Raw genomic sequence first — 22,986 nt, 5'->3', positions numbered from 1 at the left:
GACGTGCCACTCATTATGACCCTTTTCTGTCTTCTACTTTTTTTTTTCTGGGTATTACCTGTTGATGCCCACTGGGTTGTCACCTACGGTCTTAGCACTTGTTTTGTTGTTTTCATAATTTGTTATTCTATATTAGAAAACAGAGCCAAAGCTAACATCTCTTCACATGTCCTCATCACATGAGCAGACCCGGCACTTTTTCTCCCATGTGATACGATCTCAGGTGTTTCCAGGTGTGTTTGACAGATGAGCTGCAGCCCCCTCTCAAAGTGTCAGTTTCCCCTGGGGGAAAACCCCAGAAGACTTCACTGCCAAGAGCAAGAATGAGAATGGAATTGTATTGTATGACTAACTTTCAGTTTCCCAGGGTAGAGGAATACTGTGGAAGTAGTATGGAAGTACTGTTTGATTCGTATACAATCCCTTTATGATTAGGCATGGACAACTTTGCTGTTACAAATGTGATTTGTAGATACTGTGTACCATCTGTTTAAAATCGTTATAAGTTGTAAGCCGTTGGTTGTGGTTGACACTCTGGATGTACAAGATGAATGTACAGATTATAGTATGCAGTATTCACTGTGTCTATACAATCTTTCTGTTAATACATTCCTACAGGACTTAGAACTCAAACATAATATGTTTGTCAACTGGAAAAATCTTTTCCTTCCAACGGGGTGGATGCTTGTTCAAGTTCTTGTTAGCTGACAACATCAAGACAGATTTCATAAGTAAGACAGACAGCTCAAGGCTTGATGTTCAGCACTAACTAGGTCTCTGGGGAAAATTAGTCTCACATACAGTAACTCAAACTGATCAGGACAACATTATCATGCTTTTAATGGCAGTTTTAATATTTTTTTTTATTGTAGTACATTTTCAATAAAAAACTTAACAAATAACCCTTTCAAATATAAGAAAATCTGTTATATATGACTTATACCAACTTATGACATACACTGTCTAACATAACACACTGTGTGCATTGAAATGTAACCATACTTTCTTCATCAGAGTAAAAAAGGCATCTTTCCTTTTTGCTAGACCAGACATACATAAATAAAATGCTAATAATAAACGTAAAAGGCAGAACATATGTAAAATAAAGAGGTGGCACTAAAAAGATGTTGGATGGGAGAAAGAAACAAGAACCAGTGAGATTATCAGTTTTAACCCCCTTTATGAAATATAGCATGAAGTTTAATCCATGACTTATAACATGTAATTGTAAACAGATATAACCTTCATTAATTCAACAACTATAATTCTCATTCTCTCAAGTGGAGACTACTGAATGAACAGATAATGAATAACAATACAGTGAAACACAGTTATAATAATATAAAATATGTTAACCAGGTTATAATTAACCTATCTATATATGCCAGACATTCATGCAAGTTACTTTGGAGCATGTGATTTAACATGTACGGTTACACCACTGTGCCACTGGAACAAAGAAATTATTACAAATAGTTTGAACTGAATGAAGACTCATATTTTCAGACAGTGGCTATGAACAGGGAGCTGCTGTATGAGTCTTTGTCCTCCTCTTCACCCTCTTCCTTGTTATCCTCCAGAAGTTTATCCAGCAGGTTCGGCGATTCAGGCTCTACCCCGGGATCTTCATCCAGGGACTGGTCTTGCGGTTCAGGGTCCAGCTGGTGATCTGAACGCTGTGGGAGCTCCAGAATCTGGGGCTGAGGGTCTACACCCTGGGCCTCCAGCTGAGGGATCATGGCGGTCAAAGACATAGGCAAGGGCATGTGCACCAGAGGTGACCCAGGCAGTGCTGCAGAACTGGGACCAAACTGGACCCCCGGGCTGGGCATGGTAGATATGGTAGTGAGGGGCTGGGCCCAGGGGAGATAAGTCAACCCTGAGTCTGGAAGCTCCATCTGGGGCAGGGAGGCAGGGGCAGAGGCCACTGGTAAAGTCTGGATAGAAGATCAAGTAAGACTCAAATGTTACTGGTTACCACCAAGGAATTAAAACTAGCAAAAATACAAACTTATGCTGAAACTACAGTAGTCCATCTTGTTTGTCGGAAGGTAATTAAATTATAGGGGATAGGAAATGTTACACACCCATAGATGGTTAAAGTAACTTTGAGGAATCTAACTTTGCTGTGGTTCATGAAACTACAAGCTATACTTATTTCCAATAGTGGATATCTGATTGCGACAGCACCATGGGCTCACCACAACACGCTCCCAAACTAACTTTAGCAGCTCCATTGTGCAGAAGCAATTCAGCAACAGTGTCTAGTATGACAGTATTGCTTGTGAGTATAAGGGCCAGAAAGGCCCATCAGTAAAGTCCAAATGTAATGAATAAAGTCAAAATATTAACAATAAAGTTGAAATGTTGGGAATAGACCTGACACCACACTGTCCTCATTGGGTTTTTTTTTTTATATCTGGCTAATGTAGCCTCAGTCTGCAAGTAAATGAAGAGCTATGGTAAATAAAGATAAACTACTAGGATGACTACTCAGCACTAGTAAGCTGGCCCCCCAGGAGAAATGTTTGACTTTAGATGTAGCAATAGGATGGGATCTGTTAAGTTGAGTTTGCATGCAAGTTTCCACAAAGATCTGCCTAGAAGACTGAAGTCAGGGCAAAATACAGAGTAGGTGACCATACCTGAAAAACAGACTTGCTGTGTTTACTTAATGTTCTGTCTTTATCAGTAATAACACTAGATTCCATTCAGTGCTCCAGGACTATTAGAATGCCTTTGATGCAACTTTTGGACCTTGTGATGATCTCACTTTTGATTCACTTCATATCTCAAGTGAATGCTGGATTTGTCATTTTTGATCACTGGACTTTGCACACTACAGACATACTTTTGTTATCTCTTACTCACCCCAAAATTAGTGAGCAGTGGTGTGTGTGTATAGGTGAGCATGGTGTAGCTAGGGCACAGACTCTGCATGTACACATCAGCAGTCAGGGTGGGGGTCGCTGGGTACGTCAGAGTCTGAGCTGAGGGGTCTTGTTGTCCATATTCCTGTGAAGACCATGGCGTCATGGCAGATTGCAGCCCAGCGGTGGAGGCAGCATGTGGAGTTTTCCACACTGTGTATTGCAGCCCTCCATCAGCAGCCGCAGCCGACAGTTCAGCTGGGGAGCTGCCGGTAACGTCAGAGCTGAAGATGGCTGAATTTCAAAGAGAAGTCGAGTATGAGTCTTCAAAAACAATAGAACAGTAATTCATCTGGTAACCCTGTGATGGAGCTGATGTTAACGAACAAGTACCTTGAGTGTATGATGACTGGTGGTTGTGTGCAAGCACATCCTAAAAAGAAACCCAAAACAAAACAAAATCATTAAAATGTGAGTTGAGCATGTCAATTTTACAATAAATACAATAGAACCATAATCACGTTACTATAGAAGGACTAGATCGTGTTGTAATGTTGATATATAAATATTTACACTTGTACTGAGTAAGTCCAGGTGTGAGATCAAGATTGTAATTGAAGTGTGTGTGTGTGTGTGTGTGTGTGTCTTTGAGATGTAAGTCAGAAATTATTCCTGTGTCCATGTAATGCATCTCTGTTTTTGAACTGTAAATTGGTGTTCTTAAAGGTGTGAACCACAAAAATGGTTGTTCAGTCTTAACAAAGATTAAAAAGGATAAATGTCTATCAAACAACAAATTTACTGGAAAGCTTCAAACTGCTACTTAATAAATGACCAGATTGCATAAAATGAAATTATATTCCTGGAAGGCAAAACGGATACACTTGTCCTAAACCAGAACAGGCTGGCCAACAACAGAGGGTGGAGTTTGGCTGCACCCACAGGTGGAAGCAGATTAGAAAGATTATTAACAATTCACAGAAAAGCCACAGAAGGAATTTTACACTTGTACCTTGTACCTTGCAAAGACATTAAGTTAGGTGGAAGTTAGCCTACAAATCACCACAAAAAGCCAATGAAAATTTTCCATTGTTTTTTTTAATTATCGTAGAAAAAAAACAAGGAACAATGATAATGATTTTGTTCAGCAAGAAAATCTTCACAAACGAACACCACATTTTCAAAGCCTAAACATGACCGCCAGAACTGAAACACTATTGTTAGTTCATGAACGATCAACACAGCTGTTGCATGGCTTCAGCATCACCACCACCAACTTTCCAACTTGTGATTCGACCCTAACGGACCCACCTCACCTACAAAAGCTTCTTCTTTTACAGGGATCTGATCAAGTGTGCACAAGACTTGACTGCCTTTTTTTAAGATACACAAACACTTAATAAGCTGTTTACTGATTAATTAATGTTGAAAATAAAATATTAATCTCTTGAATCTCTTGACAGTCCTTATTTTTGGCATGTAATGAAAAACGCAATCAAAAAACCGTCCTGAATGTGCAAAAATGCTAACTAATGCTAAGGATTGAAAGACTCACTAATGCAGCACTCGATTTAAACTGTTCTGTGGATTTGGTCGCTCATCAACTGCACTGAAGAAGGGATGGATTTGCAATAAAAACATTTATAGTAGCCGATACCTCAATGCACATATGTGTATGTGACTCAAAAAAGTGTAAAACTATCGTATAATTAAATATAAAAAAATATATAAATAATTTAGTGTGTTATAACATATAATCACTACTGTTGCCAAATGTCATCCAAAATTAAGAGCTTTCATTCTTGATCTGACTGAACAAAGTGGAAAAAAGTACCTGATGTGCTCACAGTTATGTGCACATCACATGGTTTATCCATAAAAAATGGTGGTTCTGTCAAAATGGTATTGAAATCTAAAACCTATTCTTGTGAACAAAGTTGGGTAACGCGATCCTGCTCAGAAAATGGCATGGACCAACATGACAACATAATCCATCTACTAAAGAAGACCCTGTGATGGGACTGAAAGTTCCAGAAAGGCTACTATTGGATTTTGTGGTGAGATTATTTTGCCAACTGCTGCCTCCAAGGTCAAGAACGAACCTCTATCGTATATATCTCTAAATGAATGTTGAGTGTTGACGTTTTAGACCATGGGTGCCAGTCCGTGCACTGTTGGCTACCGGGCTGTGAAGATGTTATCTGACATAATAACAGTCGATTGATGGTTCAACTTAACAAAATACTGAGCTGACCAGTTCTGACCATCATTATTTACATTTTTTATTTAATTTAGCAGAGCTGTGAATGTGTCTGAGTTATAGGTTAGATTTCATTGCACTGAACATATTGTACATACTGTGTAGTGTTTTTTGGTATCTGGACATTTTTTGGACATTTATCATGTTGCCTTGTAAATTTGAGCACAAAATAACATGGAAATGAAAAATGAATGAAACATTATCTATCTGTGTTGTGTGTATACACAGTGATCCATCAGGTAGAACAATGAGTGTGTATGTACATATAAAAATGTATTTGCATTGTTTGGCCCTAATACGGGCGACCGGTAATGATCTGCAGTGAGCAGCAGCGGTGGCAGTACTGACAGCCTTACACTAGGTCAGAGAACATCAATGAACTCAGTACCAGTTGTGGTAAGGTAAGTACTAACTGGGTGTGTTTAACTGTGAACTGAATGCGTTTGAACAAGGCAGATTTGCAAACACCAGGATCAAAAACCAAATCTCTCTGGTTAAGTAGTAATCTCTTGAGCCTATGATATGTCAGCATGCAGCCCTGTACATCAGGGGCTTACAATCTGCCATTACTAGAGGTGAGTTTAACTTAAAATATATTGATGATTGTCTTTTTAGAAATAATTTCACATTCCAGAAAATATGTGTTTTTGCTTTCTTGCCAACTGTTGGTAGAAAGGCCTGATAGCAATCTCATATCCTAAAATTAAGGTACAGACAAGCAGCCAGTTAGTTGAGTTTAGCTAAGTACATGGGGAAGACAGAAAGCATGGCTCTTTTATCACAAGGTGTTTGTGCAGGGAGTTTATGTGTTTGTATCGACCAGCATTCATTTTTACCCTTTGGGCTGCCAGTGCTCACAATGAAACTATGAAATTTCGGGGGTTAAGACAAGGCTTTAGAGTTAGGCTAAATTGGGGTGAGTGACTTAGTAGTGATGGTTAGGGTAAGGTACATGTGAAAAATAAAAAAATTAAAAGAGTGGTTTATGGCCACGGGGCAGCAGGGGGCTAGGGAATGTATTATGTTAAGCAGTGTCCTCACATTGACTGCCATACAAAAATGTATTTGTGTGTGTGTGTGTCTGTGTGTGTGTGTGTGTGTGTGCCTGTCCGTCTGTCTGTGCTTGCTTGTTTGTGTTGGTGTGCAAGTGCTGTGTCTCGCCTCTCCAGGTCTGATAGATATAACACATAGCAGGGGGGAGGGCTCTTTGGCAAGGCCCTGAGTTACTTTGCATAGGGCTGTGTGCCCAGCCCTGGAGCCATGCAGGGAATGGCTGTAACTGCCACAGAAAAACACCTGGATTATATAAGGACAAAATCCCCCCTTCATTCTGGGATAGCCCCTGGGTCCCTACTGCATTCTGATGGCTCTGCAAGACCCCTTTCCTATGGCTCCAGTGATTGCCATCATGTTCTCACTAGCGAAAATTAGTCCCCTCAGAATGATCTTGACGTGTTGCGATACAGAAGTGCCGTAGACATGGCACTTCAGCCCATGTCGACGGGAGGCTCCTTGCTGCAGAAAACATGAAGCTCATTGGCTGTTTTCATGTTCCTGACATTTCAGACAAGTGAAGATTGTCAATCACAATCACAGTATAAATGCAACATGGTATTTAGATTGGTACTTGGTACACAACTATATTTCATAAATATTTTACTAACATGTACACCTCATTTTAAAAGTCAGAAAACTGATCACAGTTTGATGCATGTTAAGGTATGATTTAAATTGTATCATATACAGTCTTTGTTTCCACTCTTTTTCCCACCAAACTACTTGCAATTCACAATTTCTATTTTTAGATTAATAAAATATAATTTGCTAAATATATAAATGTTTTCTCTTTGTCAAAATATGTTATTGCAACTAGATTGATGGGGAAGTTGGTTTACGTCTATGTACACATCATTGTATGCATTGCACAATAATAATATGCAAATGCAACATACAGTTTTATGCAAAGTTATGGGTACTCCTTCACTTTTGTCATACTTTACCACATTGTAAACGTAATTGAAATGTTCTTTCTTCTACACTATATAACAAGTTAGCTAGAAATGTAAAAAAGAGATTTTCACTTGTCCTAGTTTTCTCCTTTGACAGGAGAAAACTGTTTTGTTTTGTTTTTTTCAACTTTAAATTAAATTTGTGAAAAATGTTAAAAGCACAAAGTAAATACATGTTGATGCCATGTGTTACACTGTTCTTACAGCAGCAGGGGGAGCTGTCTTGGTGCTGTGTGGCTCCAGACTCCTCTTCCTCCGTAGCAGCTCTTTGACGGGGTCTCTGACTCGAACACCTTGGTACGGCCTGGACCGAGCCAGTGCTGATGGTGAAGCTAAAGAAACCAGAGACAAAACGAAGATAAAGATAAAAGATGACTTCATGTCCCCTCAGTTGTCTTGAGGCAGCCTCTGTGATGAATAGGATGGGTTCACAGAGGTCATGAATGACAGCAGGAGACTCACTCAACAGTTTTCACCGTGAACCATATGATTGGAAAATTAATGTTTACCTATGTTTCTTGTATTTACAACAGTATTTTTAGTACATATTTTCCTTGCTTGTTTGTTTGTTCTTTGTATCTGAACTAGAACCAGCCAAATACAACAATACAAAATGTGTTAATTTTATTATTATTATTATATTTACATCACTATTCAAAATGAAAATATCAAACATAGCTATCATCTCTATACATAGTAACTTCATAATAATAATGATTTGTGAATATGACTTTATCTATTGATGGGTTACATCATTATGGACAATTGAGAAACTTGCATTATGGTGCTTGTAATAAATCATGCTGTATATTATGACAGCTTATAGCTCAGTATGTGTTACTGTGTTAAAGTGTTACAGTAAATACTGTTTGTATGCGTAAAAAAAGCTGTTTCTTTTTTTTTTTTTAACTCGCAAACATGTTTCACATGGAGCCATACTGACGGAGATGTCATGGTAAATGGTCTGCCAATACATCCCAATGTTTACAACCCGTGACAAGTATGGTCAAGCATAAGCATTAAGAGAAATATGATCTGACAGCGAGGGCCTCCTTTGAATAAAGTACTGTACATGTGAAACTGCAGACAATGGCATTAGTCATTACTACCTGAGGCTACAAAGTCATCGAGAACAATGTCCTAACCACGCACCCCACACCTTATGAGGGAAATTTCTGCAGTTGGAGGATGATCTACATAAATGCACTTAAACAGCTCTCGTAGAATCCCCAATAGACGAAAAGGCTGCAGGTCAATGGTGGTGATGATTTTATTGATCAGGGAAAGATCTAAAAAAACTTTGTCATGTGTGCTGCATATGTGCAGTGGCATAATGTTATTGTAAATTACTTTTTTCTTTTATTTTGATCATGTAAAGTTATTTTGTAACAAAACAATGTACAATAATTGTGTCATTGTTTCACTTTTTTTTTCAGGAAAGAGGCACAACATGCATACTACACCAGAACTATTTCAACATTATGAAAAACCAGCATATATAATTGAGTTAAAGCACTTTGGTAACTGAATGACCTACAAACAAAAAGACGACCTGACTATGAAGAGGAGTGTACACAACTGAATTAAACAAAAATAAAAGCAAACTCGTAGCCTGACTGGAAAAAAAAGGTAGCACAAAATGAAAAACAAATGAAAATTGATAAGCCGAAGTGTCTATTCAATTTATATTTAAATTCAGTTTATTTACAGTATATAGCACCAAGTTACAGAAAAGATACATCCCGAGGCGCTTTACAGTGGCAGCAGTTGTCTGCCACCACAACAAGATTGAAGGCGAGACAGATGATGATGACATCTCATGATGCCTCTTGATATAACCTTGCTAGCTGAATTACACACAGCCCACTGAAAACGGTGCCAATACAGTGGACATTCCTGAGGAAGACGTCTCCTGCTTGTCCACAGGGAAGGGAGTTTAAAAATAAAGCAAACTGCTTGACATTTTGACCTGTATATTTGAATTTTTGTCAATTAATTGGACATTATGCAGAATTAGAGGGTATTTCCAACATGTCCAAACTCTTGTCTCTGTAATTCCATCATATATGTCTTGGATGGTCTTTATCTGTTGTTTGTGAATTTCAATTTATTTTGTTTACTGTTTGGTTTAACATAAGCCAGTGACAGTTAAATACGCGAGCACTCGTCTTCTCAGCTCACTTGTCCAGGAATGTCTTCACAGTTACCAGCCTTCTTCTCTGACCTTTAGCCTGCGACTGTTACTCCCATCCACCCGTGTGACAGAAGAGGGAGACCTGTCTTGGAGACACCTGCTTTTTCTGTCTTTTACTCCTAACCTCTGTTAGGCTCTAGATTCCTATCTCGCACTGATCTGCAGATAGACAGAAATATGCAGCTCTATGTTCCATGTCCCCTGTATTCACTGTTGCACATATGAAGTTTACAGTGATAACAATGGCTTAGGATATGTTGTAATTTATGAAACAATGTTTCGTTTGTTTTAGACAAAGGTATACAAAAGCAGATATCTCCCTTTTATCAGTTGTGGAGATAAATGACAAGTAGCCTGTAGCGAGTTAGCTGTTGAAGCTAATACTGAATGCATGATTTGGAAAATGCTAATGGTATATAAGAGACTTTTGTTGATTTCCATCTCACTGATTTGTATTGCAGAGTCTTAAAAGGACTTGATGACTAAATACATGGTTTAGTTCTAAACAGGTGAAGCAACTTTAACGCCCATATTGGTCACTCGTCCCACGCCTGTGAACCGACAAGCGCCCCTACGTACAGCAGCAGGGATTTGTTGAAATTGCAACCCTTATGACGTCAGGCACTAGGATGGCAGCTTTAGTGCTAACTCTTATTTAAATCCCCAAATACACTGGAAAGCACTTGTGCAAACAAATCAGTGGTTGAGATTATGCATAAAAAACACCTAGAATAAATGAATAAATAATAAAAAGTCTGACTCATTTTCCACCATAACATTTTCCTTCATACTTAGACAAGTAGGCTATGTTTTGCGTTCATGGTGATAATTAACCAATGGTTGTGGCTGACGTAACTCTATATCTACAGTAACAAGCTTGATTGGATTTGTTTGGCTGTGAAATTTCCCAGAGTTTTGTATATTGTGGAAAAATATAACATGACAACAACAATAGGAAGTGAAAATGTTTTTCAAAACAAACTACAGGCCCCATGTTATAATTAAAATGCTAGTTAACTGATGATGCTACACTTTGCAGTAGATAAATCCTGTTATTCCCAAAACTGCATTTGTCTGTCACACAACAAAAACTAACAAAGATTCCTGGCAAAGAGCTGAATGTTGAATGAGTGTGTGGAGTGTGCTGCAAACAGGGCGTGGTGCTTATCATGACAAGTGATTTATAACAGCTATAGCACAGAGTGTTCATGGCAAGCGACTTCGGTTCCTTTATAAATCATCGGCTAAAGCCGAGACTAATGAGGATTTTAATTAGGTTACATGTGTACAATAACTCTACCATTGCTTTCCCTTGTCCCAGAGAAGGTGTTTTACCACAATCGATTGTTACTACTGCAATCATTTGGACAATGTCACAAATGTATGAAGTTGAAGTTAAAAAAAAAACCTAAATACTTGGCATGAACGCAAAGGTGAGATAAATGCTAAAGACCTGATTATTGAACTGAAACCGAACCAAACATGTTGTCTTTTATCTGTCTCAGTAAAAAACAATGACACACACACACACATGCAGACACAGTGAAAAACAATCACTATGGCGCTTGCACAGGGACAACACAAAAGAGGAAGCTCCACAGCTGTGCAGTATTTTACTGTAGCAGATGCCTGCCACCATTTTGCATATCAAGATTACAACCTCAATACCAACACACAGCCATTTTCTCCCTCATTACTGCCTTCCTCTTTTCAAAAGACTCTGACACAGCAGCTTCAATGGTAACCCTGACAAGGTAAACGTGTCACCTACAGTTGGATTCTTCCGTTGGCGACGTTGCAAAAATCCTTAAAATTGTCAAATTAAAGCTTTCTGTTAGTGCCCTGAGTGGTACGTTATGGCAAAAGAATGACATGATGGCACTGATGATGTGGTTTGGGCTTTATAATTCTGATTAGCAATTAGGAGAATTGATACATGTTTTCTATAAATTGATTACAACTGGCTAAAAACACAACAGCATTAATTTGAAGTGCAAGTAATTGCAATCACAATTCTTTGTCTCAGCAACAAGTTTTGATCAGCATCTACCTTTAGCTTTCCGAGTTGTTTTTATGTTGCTGTGCATTTCTTCTGGTTTGCTAAGGTTCTACTGCTTTTAATATTATGCAGCTTCGGATGCATAAACTGTACAAAGACAAGCTGAAACCAATTATTGAACAATATTTTAAAAAACTATGTATGTACATACATACATATATATATGTTTATTACTTCTTCCAATAAAGTCAAAGAAGATGTAGCCAGCTAACATCATAGAACGTATGTATTCAACCATGTCTCGTATTACCGTTTGTGTGAGTAATGGAAAAAACAGCAATGATGTGTTGTACTTACATTTCTCCCAGTGCATACTGCCTTACTTGCTAATATCTTGTAGTTAAACTGCAGAAAATCAAAGTGGCGGGTTGTCTGACGTGCTTTATAACAGCCTGAAGCTAACAATCCCCTCGGGATGATGGAGCTTCTCTAACCACAAATCTCCCTCATGCATTTAGTTTCACTGTTGATGCTGTTTAAGTTGAATCTTACCAGAACAATAAAAACACTGCAAGGGCCAAATGATGCCAAAACGAAAAACAGCTGAAGACGATTGGGCGTTAAGGAAAATGGCCTAAATAAAATATAAAAGAAAAATGAACAAAAATTAGTGAATGTATACAAGTAGGGTTGTTTTATGTGTGACAGATTATCCAGGCCTTCATTTATCAAACCTCAGAAAAATTAAATAGATGATTAGGTTTTGATTAAAAATCAATTTATTGCTCCAGGTGCAGGCTGTGTGAAATCTGATAAATGTCCCAAAGTAACATCACCTGAGTCAGTGTCAGTTGATCTGGAAGACACAAAAATGTGGGGGTGTAAAGTCAGAAAGAAGTGAGCTGAGGAAACATCTGTAGCCTCATCGCTGCTTAAGGCTATAGCTGTTGAAATCTGCATTAGCCACTACTAGCATTAGAAAAGCAAATGTCCGACGAGATTTGTCATCAGTTTTAAATTATGAATTATTACCAGGATGTTTTGACCAGAATGATGTGTAAGGAAAAAATGACAATATTCCTGTTCAATTATTACCTCATTTCTAGCTGTTTAACCAATTCAATTTGAAGAAATATAAAATCATAAGTTGTTGGTTTGTTTGTTTTTTGTTTGTTTTTTTTGTTTTTTTGTGGCTTAAACAGAATACAATATGTTTATTTGCTTTAGAGGTATTAATTGGCATGCATTTTGGACCTTCAGGCTACCTGTTGGCCCTTGCTTTCAGTCTGTGTGCTAATTAGATAATTACTAATTTTTATTTACTGTATCAGTCCCCTAAGGACAGAAAGAAATTGATATCAGTCCTTTTATGTAGTTCTATTTCAAAAGCACAAATGACAATGCATCATCAATACAGTCTGTCTTCACCAAATTCATGGCTGTCTCATTCTGGGGGCGTTATCAGTACTTGTGTTTGTGATATATAACCCACTGGTTTCTGGGGCAACAAAGATACCGCCTAAGTATAGGTTGCACAGAACCAGGTAGGTAATGTGGTGGAATGGCTGCTACCCCTACCTCACAGCTATATGGTGACAGGTTTGAACCTGCTGCCCTCTTTTTCTGTGTGGTGTCTGCGTGGTTTTTCTCTCATTACTCTGGTTTTTTCCCACGGTTCTGAAGATTCGCATTGGTGTAAAAGTGAATGATTGGCTGTCTCTGTGTTAGCACTCTGACGGACTGATGACCTGTCCAGGGTGTACACTGCTCCTTGCCCATGAAAGCCTGACTCTAAAACCCCTGTGATCCTTAACAGGATTAGCGGTGAAGGATCTCTTGAGATATCTATGGTGTGTATGATTCTATAGTGTGCATGTGTGGAATTTAAGAACCATGTGAAATTGTTAATGTTGGTGATGGGTTATATGAGGACTCGGATCAGTTCAGACACTCTGACACTCCTACTAGAATTTCGAGAGATAATAAAATGTATATAATTGCTAATATGGGTTGGGGCTTGTTTAGGAAGCACTTTATACATAATTGACACCATTTTAAAATGATCCCTGAAGTGGAGATGAGTTGGTACGGAGTGAAATGAGCCCTGCAGTCGAATTTCTTTGACTTCAGTATTAGGATGTTTGCACTAACCTGTTTGGGCATGTGAATAAGGAGTTAGTCCACTTTGTGCATAATCAGAAGATCTTGATAAGAGACAAGTTTTTTATTTAACAAAGCATCTAAGCAGGAAAAGTACGGGCAAGTCAACATTAATGTGCTGATTAAAGTTGGGCTGGTCGGAATTCACACCAAGAGCCAACAGCGTAATCCAACAAAGGATGACTCAGGTGCATGTCCTGCCAGGGCTAGAAACAAGATCTTTGATCTTTGGTCAAAGGTTTCAGTTGAACTTTTCTGAGAGAAAATAATAGGTCCAGTTCTGGGGTTTACTCACATGGGCTGTACCTCTCCAGATTTTTGCTGAACCACGTCAAACTTGAACTCTTTCCAAGGTCACAAAGGCAAGACAACTGCATCCTAGAAAAAGTGCTTTCTCTGTAGTACTTGATGTTCAACATGTTCACAGCCTCACACATTTCCCGATATCTGTTGTGCACACATTAATCCAGCCAAAACGTTAACACCGTGTTAATAGGCCTTACTGCTGTTTGATCAAATATCCTACTGACTTACAAATATACATTTATAGAAAATTGAATCTTCGCACTGATTAGCCAAACAAAGGGAAGAAGATTCTGTAGTGTTGACTCCATCTGAGGCCAGTGTTAAGGTTAAGGTTAGGTTATGGCTGGAAAACTGGCTTGGATTGGGTAAAATTGGCACCATAAAAGATCTTGGGGTTAGGGATGTGCACTTTGGCTGGTTGTGCAATCATCTTTGAATTTCAGGGATTAGTATTCAATTACCCATGTGGATCAATAAAATTGTTTTAAAAATTCTTAAGCAGAAGTACCAAAGGTGTCAACAAACACCCATGCAGCTAATGCAAAAGAGAAGTGGTGACAGGGGAGTGTACCTCCCCTGTTACAGCCAAGACTGGATGGGATGTCAATCAATGAGGTAAAGAAACAACCCTGAGTGACAACCAAAGATTTGAAGGCATCATTGGAACTGGCTAACATCTGTGTTCATGAGTCTAAAGTAGGTAAAACATTGAACTACAAGGATGTCAATGGCAGGACACCAAGAAGGAAGCTGCTGCTTACTAATACAGTATTGGCAAAATGTTTTGTGGACTGACAAAACTAAGATTGAACTGTTTGGAAAGAACACACACAACTACATTTGGTGTAAAAAGGGCACTGAAAACCACATCCCAGCTGTAAAGTATGGTGGAGGAAACATCATGATTTCCACTATGACTATGAGGTTTTTCTGGTTGTTCTCAATAAATACATAAAAGATCAGAATTGTTTTTGTGTTATCATTTTAGGAACACTATATTTGTTAATACTCTTGACTTAGATGGAGATCAAATCACATTTTATGACAAACTAATGCAGAAAACCATGAAAGGTTTACATACTTTTTTCTACTTGCTACTTAGTTCATGCACTTCAAATCTAAATACTCTTGTGCTCAAAGAGGTAGTTAAAATGTAAAGATGTTGTAACTGTCTTTACATTTTAACTACCTCTTTGTGGTTTTCTGCAAAGTCCCCATCTGACATCTTGACAGTACTGCACAAACATCAGCTTCTATTTGTTATGTATCATTAATACAGCTTTAATGTAAAGTGTGACTCTCAGACACAGTACCTGAGTGGTTGTTAATATCTTAAATAATTGTGGTTACATCCAGCTGCTCTACACTCAAAACAATTATCATTAACAGAATTTAGTGTAATCCCATTCTTTGCAGTTCATAAAAGATTAAAGGGATAACATCAAAAACCAAAAGATTAAGATAATATCTAAGCACGTTCCGCAGATTATTTTGGTTGGTTTATTATTTGAGTGTGTCATCAATGTGAGGAATGTTAAAGCTACAATTTAATTGCAGTGCACCTCATGAAAAAGAATCATGTAATTAATTTTTATACTGTATCCTGCACTGGAAGCTGTTTCAGACAGATGCAAATTAAAAATTAAAAAAAGATAGCGTGTGGGTCTGATAGAGCAGACGTTTACAGTATTTTCATTGTGGCAAACTTCCTCTTTCTGATGTTTTGAAAGCTGCTTTGACAGCTACAGCTATGCAAGATTTTTCTGCAAAACAAAAATGTTTCTCATTTGTGTTATTTAATGCAAAAAGTATTATAAAGGCACAGTGTGATATTATTGAAGGCCAATAGGGGTCCTGTGTGAAACAAACAGATTTCCCCCTTAATGAAACGCTTCATTAAACCTACTCAAGGGAAAGGGAGATCCTTGTTATATTATAATCTATTCAAACTTCTTCCAATCACACATAATCATTATCAGGTGATTGATGTTTCTTTCAGTTGAAACAGACTCAGGTAACTGCCTCAGGTCAAGTCTCTTGGTCTGGGGTCAAACTTTGTCAATCAAGCCTGTGAAACAGGTTGTAATTACAACGCTTGATGGCTCAGCAGAACCATTACTCCCTTTTTAAGGTCCATCTCCACTCAAAAATTAGTTATATGTTCCCCTGCTTGGATGTTTGACCTGGTCAGGATGATGTATGTGCAGAGTTTGACACCAGAGGTCTGTTCTCACGTCCATCTGCTGAAGAGTCAAGGCAAGTTTGTGTCCACTTTAACCCTTCTGTGGTGTTCACATTTTTGTTATTCAGATGGCGTTGGTGGGGCTGATGGATCCACTGCATTTTTGGGTTTTTAATTTGCCACAATCAAACAATTTTATGTTTAAAAACTTAACAGATGTTTACTTCAGCTTGATTACAAGCAATATAACCAGCATATATTGTTAATATTACCTATTCTGTAATTCCATATTCTGGAATAGAGATAGCAGATAAAGATTGGGTTCTGGACAACAGAGGGTAAAATGTGCAGGAATGTGAGAGCAGACAGTGCTTGAATTTTGCAATAATGTTTTGGCCCCGTTGTGCGGGAACATACAAAAATGTGTTCTGATATATGTTGATTATTTATAAGTTTAAAAGGTAAATTTGATTTTTTTTTTAAATGAAATCGGGTCCCACAGACGTAAACACCATACAAAGCTTGAATTCTGACTTTAAAATATGACCATGTAAACAAGGTTTTGTAACATCACAATTACTGTGGTTAAGCTACACTCTAAATCTCCACAGAATACACCCCCACTGCACATAAACCATTGTTGGACTTTCAAGGAAGAATGAGATAAACCACCAAACACAATATACTATATTATTCATTTCAAATAAGTGTTGTGTACTCAGCCGGTTTTTATTTTGAGTGCACCCTTGTTCAACATCTTTGTACAACATTTTTTTAAAAGTCACAATCAAACCTGCAGACTGAATTAAATAGTGGATTCATGTTGTGTGTGAAACTGGCCTGAGTTTGTCTATGTATCGTACCAGTGTAGGAGGGAAACACCTGCATGTACTTCAAGGTTCACTAACCAGCAACGCACAAAAACCACAAGTAGAAACTCTTGAGATAGACACATCTACATGTTGCAGTGTCTTACTGCATGATAGGTTCTAACTGGTGCTCTGTTTGAATATTGAGTTATATGTTGTTAAAAAAAACAGCAGATGACACACAGCTGATGGCATATAGATGAATCTAGTTGCCTGTTGGACAAATTATGCCCACAATCAGGGATGATCAGAAAGCAAACAGCAGCGAATGCATTCTTCTATTTGAAGGTGTAAAGTTAAATCCTACAGAGCTGTGTGATTTCTTCAGATTACTGGCAATGAAAAATCCCCCCCTCCACATCCTTACTGTAACTCTGCCCTGTCTGCTGCCCTGAGCAACGTGCTATGCTGCTAAGTGAAAAAAAACTACAACTTACATGTTGACACTGATGTTCATGGCAGTTCCAGAAATGTTCATTGCTCCACTGTGTGACCAGATTTTTGTGTGCTGCTGGATTTTGAATGTGTGCAGTGAGTAATGCAAAGTGTGGCTCAGTGTAGATAGCTAATGCAAAGAGGTTTTCAAAAGAGAGGAGAGCTTTTGATTGTTCATAATGAGGTATTCAGTGTGCACCACAATTCAAATAACTGTAAACTGGACGTGCTTCATCAACCTGTTAGAGCGCAGATCAATTGACCTTGAAGGGTGTGTGACAAAGAGGTGGTGGTGTCAGTGGCACTGTGTTTCTTAGAAGGGAGGGGTGGGGGGGGCGGGGGTAGAAAGAGAAGGACTGAAACATGAAAGAAAAAGCAGAAAAAAGTGAGCGAAAGAGAGAAGAATGGAGCCTACAAGTGTATGAAACAAACAAACATCTCTCACCATGAGCCTCATTTGTCAGTTTAGCCCATGGGGTGGGTTTCAGCACTGATCATATCAGCGCTGCTCTTGGTACACTGAAAGGACCTGGCCTATTATTATCTGTTCTAATCTAAACCAGACAAAACAAAGACAGTGGATTCCTAAGTGCCTGCGAGACACTTACTACAACACACCTGAGGTGAGGTGTCTCACTTTTTAATGTATTCATGTTCTACACATTGCTGTTTCACTACAGCAGCAGTATGACAGTCCATTTGTAGTTATGCAATGCCTCTTTTTTAAAAATGACCGCAAGGGCAAAGACAAAAGACAGCTTGTGACAGGTAAGAAATAAAAAAAAATCAAGAAAATGCCGTCTTATGTGTCAGATTACATCTTACTGTGTGCAAAAGGTGGGAAATTGCCTAAAGCCTTAAGCGACCACCATTACAGTACAAACACATGTATGTAGAGGTCAACGAGAGCTATCCCAATGTCAGGTCATGTGTTTGAAAAGACTTACTGAGCAGTAGCAGTAATGTTCCTACAATTCAAAGGGTAGATATAGATTCAGAGGCTTGGGAGGGAAACTGCTAAATGGGCAGGAGGAAACGAATTAAAACAGTCTTGCTGAAATACAACTCATGCCTCTGTATGTGGCATCTGAAAATATAAATGTTAAAAGGTGGAATTTTCCTCTAAGCATCATATTTCTTCATTCAGGGCTTGCCTAATATTTTTGGCAAAGTCCCAAAACCTACATGCAACCATCGTTTCTTTTGGCTCCTAATTCCTCCCAGAGTGGGAAAGCTTATGTGCCATGGAAACCCAAATCTCTGTATTTTCAAACAAAATAATAATGATAATAATAATAACGGTCAAAAAAATATAGCCAAAGGCAGCTATGCACTTGTATAACCTCACAGAGGACGTATTTAAGGGCGTTCTCACACCTCGGTTTGTTTGCTCTGGTCCAATTCAATCGATGAATGTGGCCAAAAAGTGTCACTTCAAACTGCTGTTGTGGAGATTTTTTTTTCCTTTCATTCCTTCATTACTTTTATATATTGTAACAAGCAAAATTGGGTGAACCCTTTGTAAGTCACTTCGAATAAAAGCATCTGCCAAATGACTAATGTAAATATAATGTGTACGAATGTAATGTGTAATGTGTGCGTGTGTGTATTATATTATTTGTGTGTGTGGTCGGGGCCTGTGTGTGCATGCCAAGCCTCAAAGAGCCTGAAATGGATCTGGTATGATCTGGTGTTCCGCATGAACTGATCATGAAATTGAGGACGGATCTTCATCTAAATCACAGCTGTAGACACTGAACCTTCATAGTGCTGAATGAAAAATTAAGCGGGACTGGCAGCAGTAGCCTCAGACAAGTGCTTCATGTAGCTGTGGACCAGTCCTGCTCAACGTCTGTGGGGAATTTTGAACAATTCCTCCTCACAGTACTGCATTGTTTGTTTAACAGTGCTTTCTTTTTGGAGGAGAGGAACGGTTTACGTGAGCGCCAAACTAAACACTAATATTCAGGGAGGGCATACAGGTTTCATTTTATTTCCCTAGTGGTATCACTACTACTAAGTTAGATTTGCTAAAAGAAAGATAAAAAATAGAAAGTTACAGTATAATTTTCATTTTTTTAGGTCATTCTGTAATAGCTTTACTGTACTTTGATGTTCAGGGTCATTGTCCTGCTGCAGCTACTTCAGCTTGCAGACAGCCACCCTGGAATTATCCTGTGACACTGTGATGAAATCATCTTGTCCTCCATAATGACAAGCTGCCCATGTCATGAGACAGAAAAGCTGTAAACCATAATACCTCTGCACCATACTTTACCACTAGGACTAGTAATGCATAGTGCAGCATGTTCTTCCAGAATTACTCGACCTTAGCTCCATCAACAATAGCAGTCTGGAGTGTTCAGATGCTCTTGGTGAACTTCGGTTGCATACAAAAAATGCCTCCTATTTTGTTGCAAATTAGAATGAAAAGTGAACAAAATGTTCAAGTTCTTTGTTTATAACTTATGTAACTATCAGTCCTCACTGTGCTTGTCGTCCCGTGCCAGGCTCCAGCTCTGCCTGGTCTTTGGCCTGTGTGTACATGCCAAGCCTTAAAGAGGCCTTGAGCACGCCTCGACCTGCAAAGCAAACAAAATCTTCTCTGGAGGGGTTTTGGCTCCTCTATCACCTTTCACTTATTGAGTCACACTCTCACTCTCTTTCACACACAACACACACACACGTGTGCATCTTGTGCACATAAGGTCATTATGTGAGACAACAGTGCTGACCCTCCTACCTGTGAAGAGGAAAGAGCCGCAAAAACTGTAGGCCTGAAACAAAACACTCGGAAGGGCAGAAAACTGTGAGGTGCTTGCACAGCTGCTTTAGTTGAATAAATCATCAAACAGTGAAGAGAAGGGGAGACAAAACGTAACCAGCAGCCACTGTTAGAAGTAGCAGTGTTCTCTTGATACACTGGTGGCGTATCATTTACTTTATAATAAGTTATATAGACAATCATTGACAAATCATCTGTCCATTTAGTTTCTCTCTGCATAACATCAGACCAAAGTCATATAAAAACCCTGACCCCTCTTATGTTTGTAGATGACCTGGGAAAAATAAACCTTCAATATACTGTTATGTCAATTCAACAGCACTGCAGAGGATAGCTACAACAGTAAACATGGTTAAATCATTACCTCTTAGAAACCGTCAATCAAAATAGAACTGTTATCTTTGTAAAGGCTGAATGGCTCAATCATTGCATTGGACTCGCAGGTGTACTTAATAAAGTCGCCACTGATCGTATTTAGAAAATATCTCCAGGAAATACTTTTAATCAAGTGCATTTTTTCACTCAAAAAAACTGAGTGAAGACAGTTCAAAGTGAAGATGTAATCTTATCTAAATTAAAAGTTTGATTACTAACTTAAAATCTAGATAAAGTTTAATATTTTACATTAATATATTTATCTAACTTAAGTTGCCAGCTATACCAACTGAGTCACTGTAGGAGGTGGTAATGTACTCAAACCAAACTGTGCAAACACAGATGTCTGTCTTTTAGGTAAATGGGACTTCACATAAGACAGTTGTTACTTTAATACTTTCTCCACCATATACTTTTGGTTTGCCTTTGATACTGCAAGTGATGTAGTCAGGGGCCAAACATAATGAGGTGTGGAAGTCCAGCAGCAGGATCACTCGTGCTTTCCTCAATAATAATCATATGATAGTAATCACTTTTGCATTATAAAATTCTACCTTGAATCCATCAAGACATCCCTCAGGATGGAAGCCATGTCCTGGAAGTTATGGAAGTTCCCTTTTTGTTTTCTAAGCTGGGACATGGATAACTGCACCAGGTGTTTTTACAGTTTATCTAAGTTAAACATCAGCTTCCCTCAGAACTGCCCTGGTCTAGTTATCACTCACATGCAAAGGGCAGTTATATATATTTTATTTTATAACCCTACCATATAGGCAGAGAGTATTCACAGGTCAGGTTGGCTGAGAGTGGAAAAAAGACTGAGTAATGAATCAAAAATGCATCTGTAACAGTTATTAAAAAAACAGTCCAATTGTTTGAATGAGTCATATTTCACAAGTGCGTGGTTTATCATTAGTTTTGTGGTTTGGGCATGCAATTGATTTAACTGATACTACAAAAAAAACATCTATTCTATTATTTAACACCAAAAAACAATGTTTAATATGCACACAAAGGTTATTTGTGGGGGTTTCCCCAAACGCACTTTGAACATGACTGTCTGCAATATCAGAAAACATTTCCGGGTTAAACATTTAGAGACTGGAATTTTTGTCTACTGTCTCAACACTGATAAATGACTGAAAGTGCTATTTGTCACTGACTGCGATCCCATTAGAAATTCATACAGCAACTACAAGGCAGTAGCCCTGCGGTGGCTCTTCTCAGAAACAGAGAAGGAAGGTGCAGAAAACACAAGTTACACAGAAACTCGTTGAATGAATCCACCCCTACACAAGTGAGGGCTTGCACAGTTTCTTGAGTAGGATAGAAAACCATGAATTCAAACTCCACACACACACACACACACACACATTACAGTTTGTAATGTTTGCAGTTTGTATTATAGCAGGATACAGTGGTGCACACACTGTTCCTTTTTACCACTGAGGTGTGTTACATTAATGAATTTGATTAATATCAAACGAATGTTGTAACTTGTGCTTCACTGTGTGAGTGTGTAGACGCTAAAAAACAGTTTCTGTCTGTGCGCCAGTAGAAACATGTCAGAATCAACTCTTTTAAGCACAGACAGTGTCAAAACTAAGAAATTAAAGTTAAATTAAGCAATAAAAGAACCCGCAGGAGTTTGAGGAACACACTATTAGAGGAGTCAATCCTGCTGTAATAAAGCAATGAAGCTGTTTCTTTATTATACACTACTGCAACCTAGTGGTGACCACTCATAATTACAGCTCTTTCAAACAAAAGTCTTGTAAGATCATTCTGAAACCACTACATGGCGCCAGGGGACTAAATGTAAACATCATGAAAGAGCGCATGATGGGAAGATGATGTAGACCAGTGGAGGTCTGGTTGTAACCAAGTCCTCATTCCATGGTGGACGAAACCTTCAAAACTTCTGTACAGTACTGCATTACAGTCAGTCCAACTAAAGGCTGCAGGTTATAAGCCCCTTGAAAAAAGAACGCACCCCATCTGTAAGATTTGACCTTTTATTTAAGTGTTGTGTGCCTTTTCCAGTCTGCTCGCGTGCTGTATGTACTGTAAATGTAGGCTTTCAAAAATGCGCGCCTCTAATCCAGCTTTGGTTGCAGCCTTTCAGCCTTTGTATTGTCTTCAGTTGTTTGGTCCTATTGAGCACTCTTTAATGTTCTGAGTGAGTGTCCATGTCCAATGGGACCATTTTTTATGTTGAAGATGAAATTGACAGTAGATGTACCATTTCCTGTGTTGACTCTGTAATCCCATGTGCTGTAAATCTTTAAAATGCTGTTCTAATAACAAGCCATAGGTCGTAAAGGTTGTTAAACTGGCTATCAACTAGAAGAAACTGCCATTTGTGGGGAAAAGGACATGAATAAACTGCACAAATGGACCTTTAAAGGGCTATTTAACAGTGGGAGAGGGAATGCAAATTTAAACTGGAGGGGACATTTCTATAGAACAGCAGTAAGCCTGTTTGGAACAGCTCACGTCTGGCTCATGACTCCCAAGGAGGGACCTCTTGAGCTGCACCTTA

The 22,986-nt window shown here is 38.6% G+C and overlaps 1 protein-coding gene across 2 annotated transcripts; it reads right to left on the bottom strand.

Annotated features, from left to right (window-relative positions):
• Positions 1-849: 849 nt before the first annotated feature.
• LOC113164331 (POU class 2 homeobox associating factor 1) lies at positions 850-11,774 on the bottom strand. 2 transcript variants are annotated; one of them, XM_026363595.1, is made up of 5 exons: positions 11,690-11,774; positions 7,344-7,471; positions 3,264-3,303; positions 2,872-3,164; positions 850-1,937 (listed from the first exon to the last, which is right to left on the bottom strand). In XM_026363595.1, exons 1-5 carry the CDS (start codon positions 11,703-11,705, stop codon positions 1,503-1,505), a joined length of 912 nt encoding a protein of 303 aa, XP_026219380.1. In that variant the 5' UTR covers positions 11,706-11,774; the 3' UTR covers positions 850-1,502. The 2 variants fall into 2 exon arrangements, with proteins under 2 accessions (XP_026219380.1, XP_026219373.1); XM_026363588.1 differs by lacking the exon at positions 11,690-11,774 and having other exon boundaries at positions 7,344-7,982.
• Positions 11,775-22,986: the final 11,212 nt, after the last annotated feature.

Source organism: Anabas testudineus, chromosome 13 (genome assembly GCF_900324465.2).
Source record: "Anabas testudineus chromosome 13, fAnaTes1.2, whole genome shotgun sequence".
Classification (NCBI taxonomy): domain Eukaryota; kingdom Metazoa; phylum Chordata; class Actinopteri; order Anabantiformes; family Anabantidae; genus Anabas; species Anabas testudineus.
This window is presented reverse-complemented; position numbering and strand designations above follow the sequence as displayed.

Coding starts and splice junctions, on each gene's coding strand:
- LOC113164331 (XM_026363588.1), bottom strand. CDS start 7,520: ATGAAGTCATCTTTTATCTTTATCTTCGTTTTGTCTCTGGTTTCTTTA. Junction 3,304..7,343: donor AGACAGCTCCCCCTGCTGCT/GTAAGAACAGTG, acceptor GTTTCTTTTTAG/GATGTGCTTGCACACAACCA. Junction 1,938..2,871: donor CACTGCTCACTAATTTTGGG/GTGAGTAAGAGA, acceptor TCTTCTATCCAG/ACTTTACCAGTGGCCTCTGC.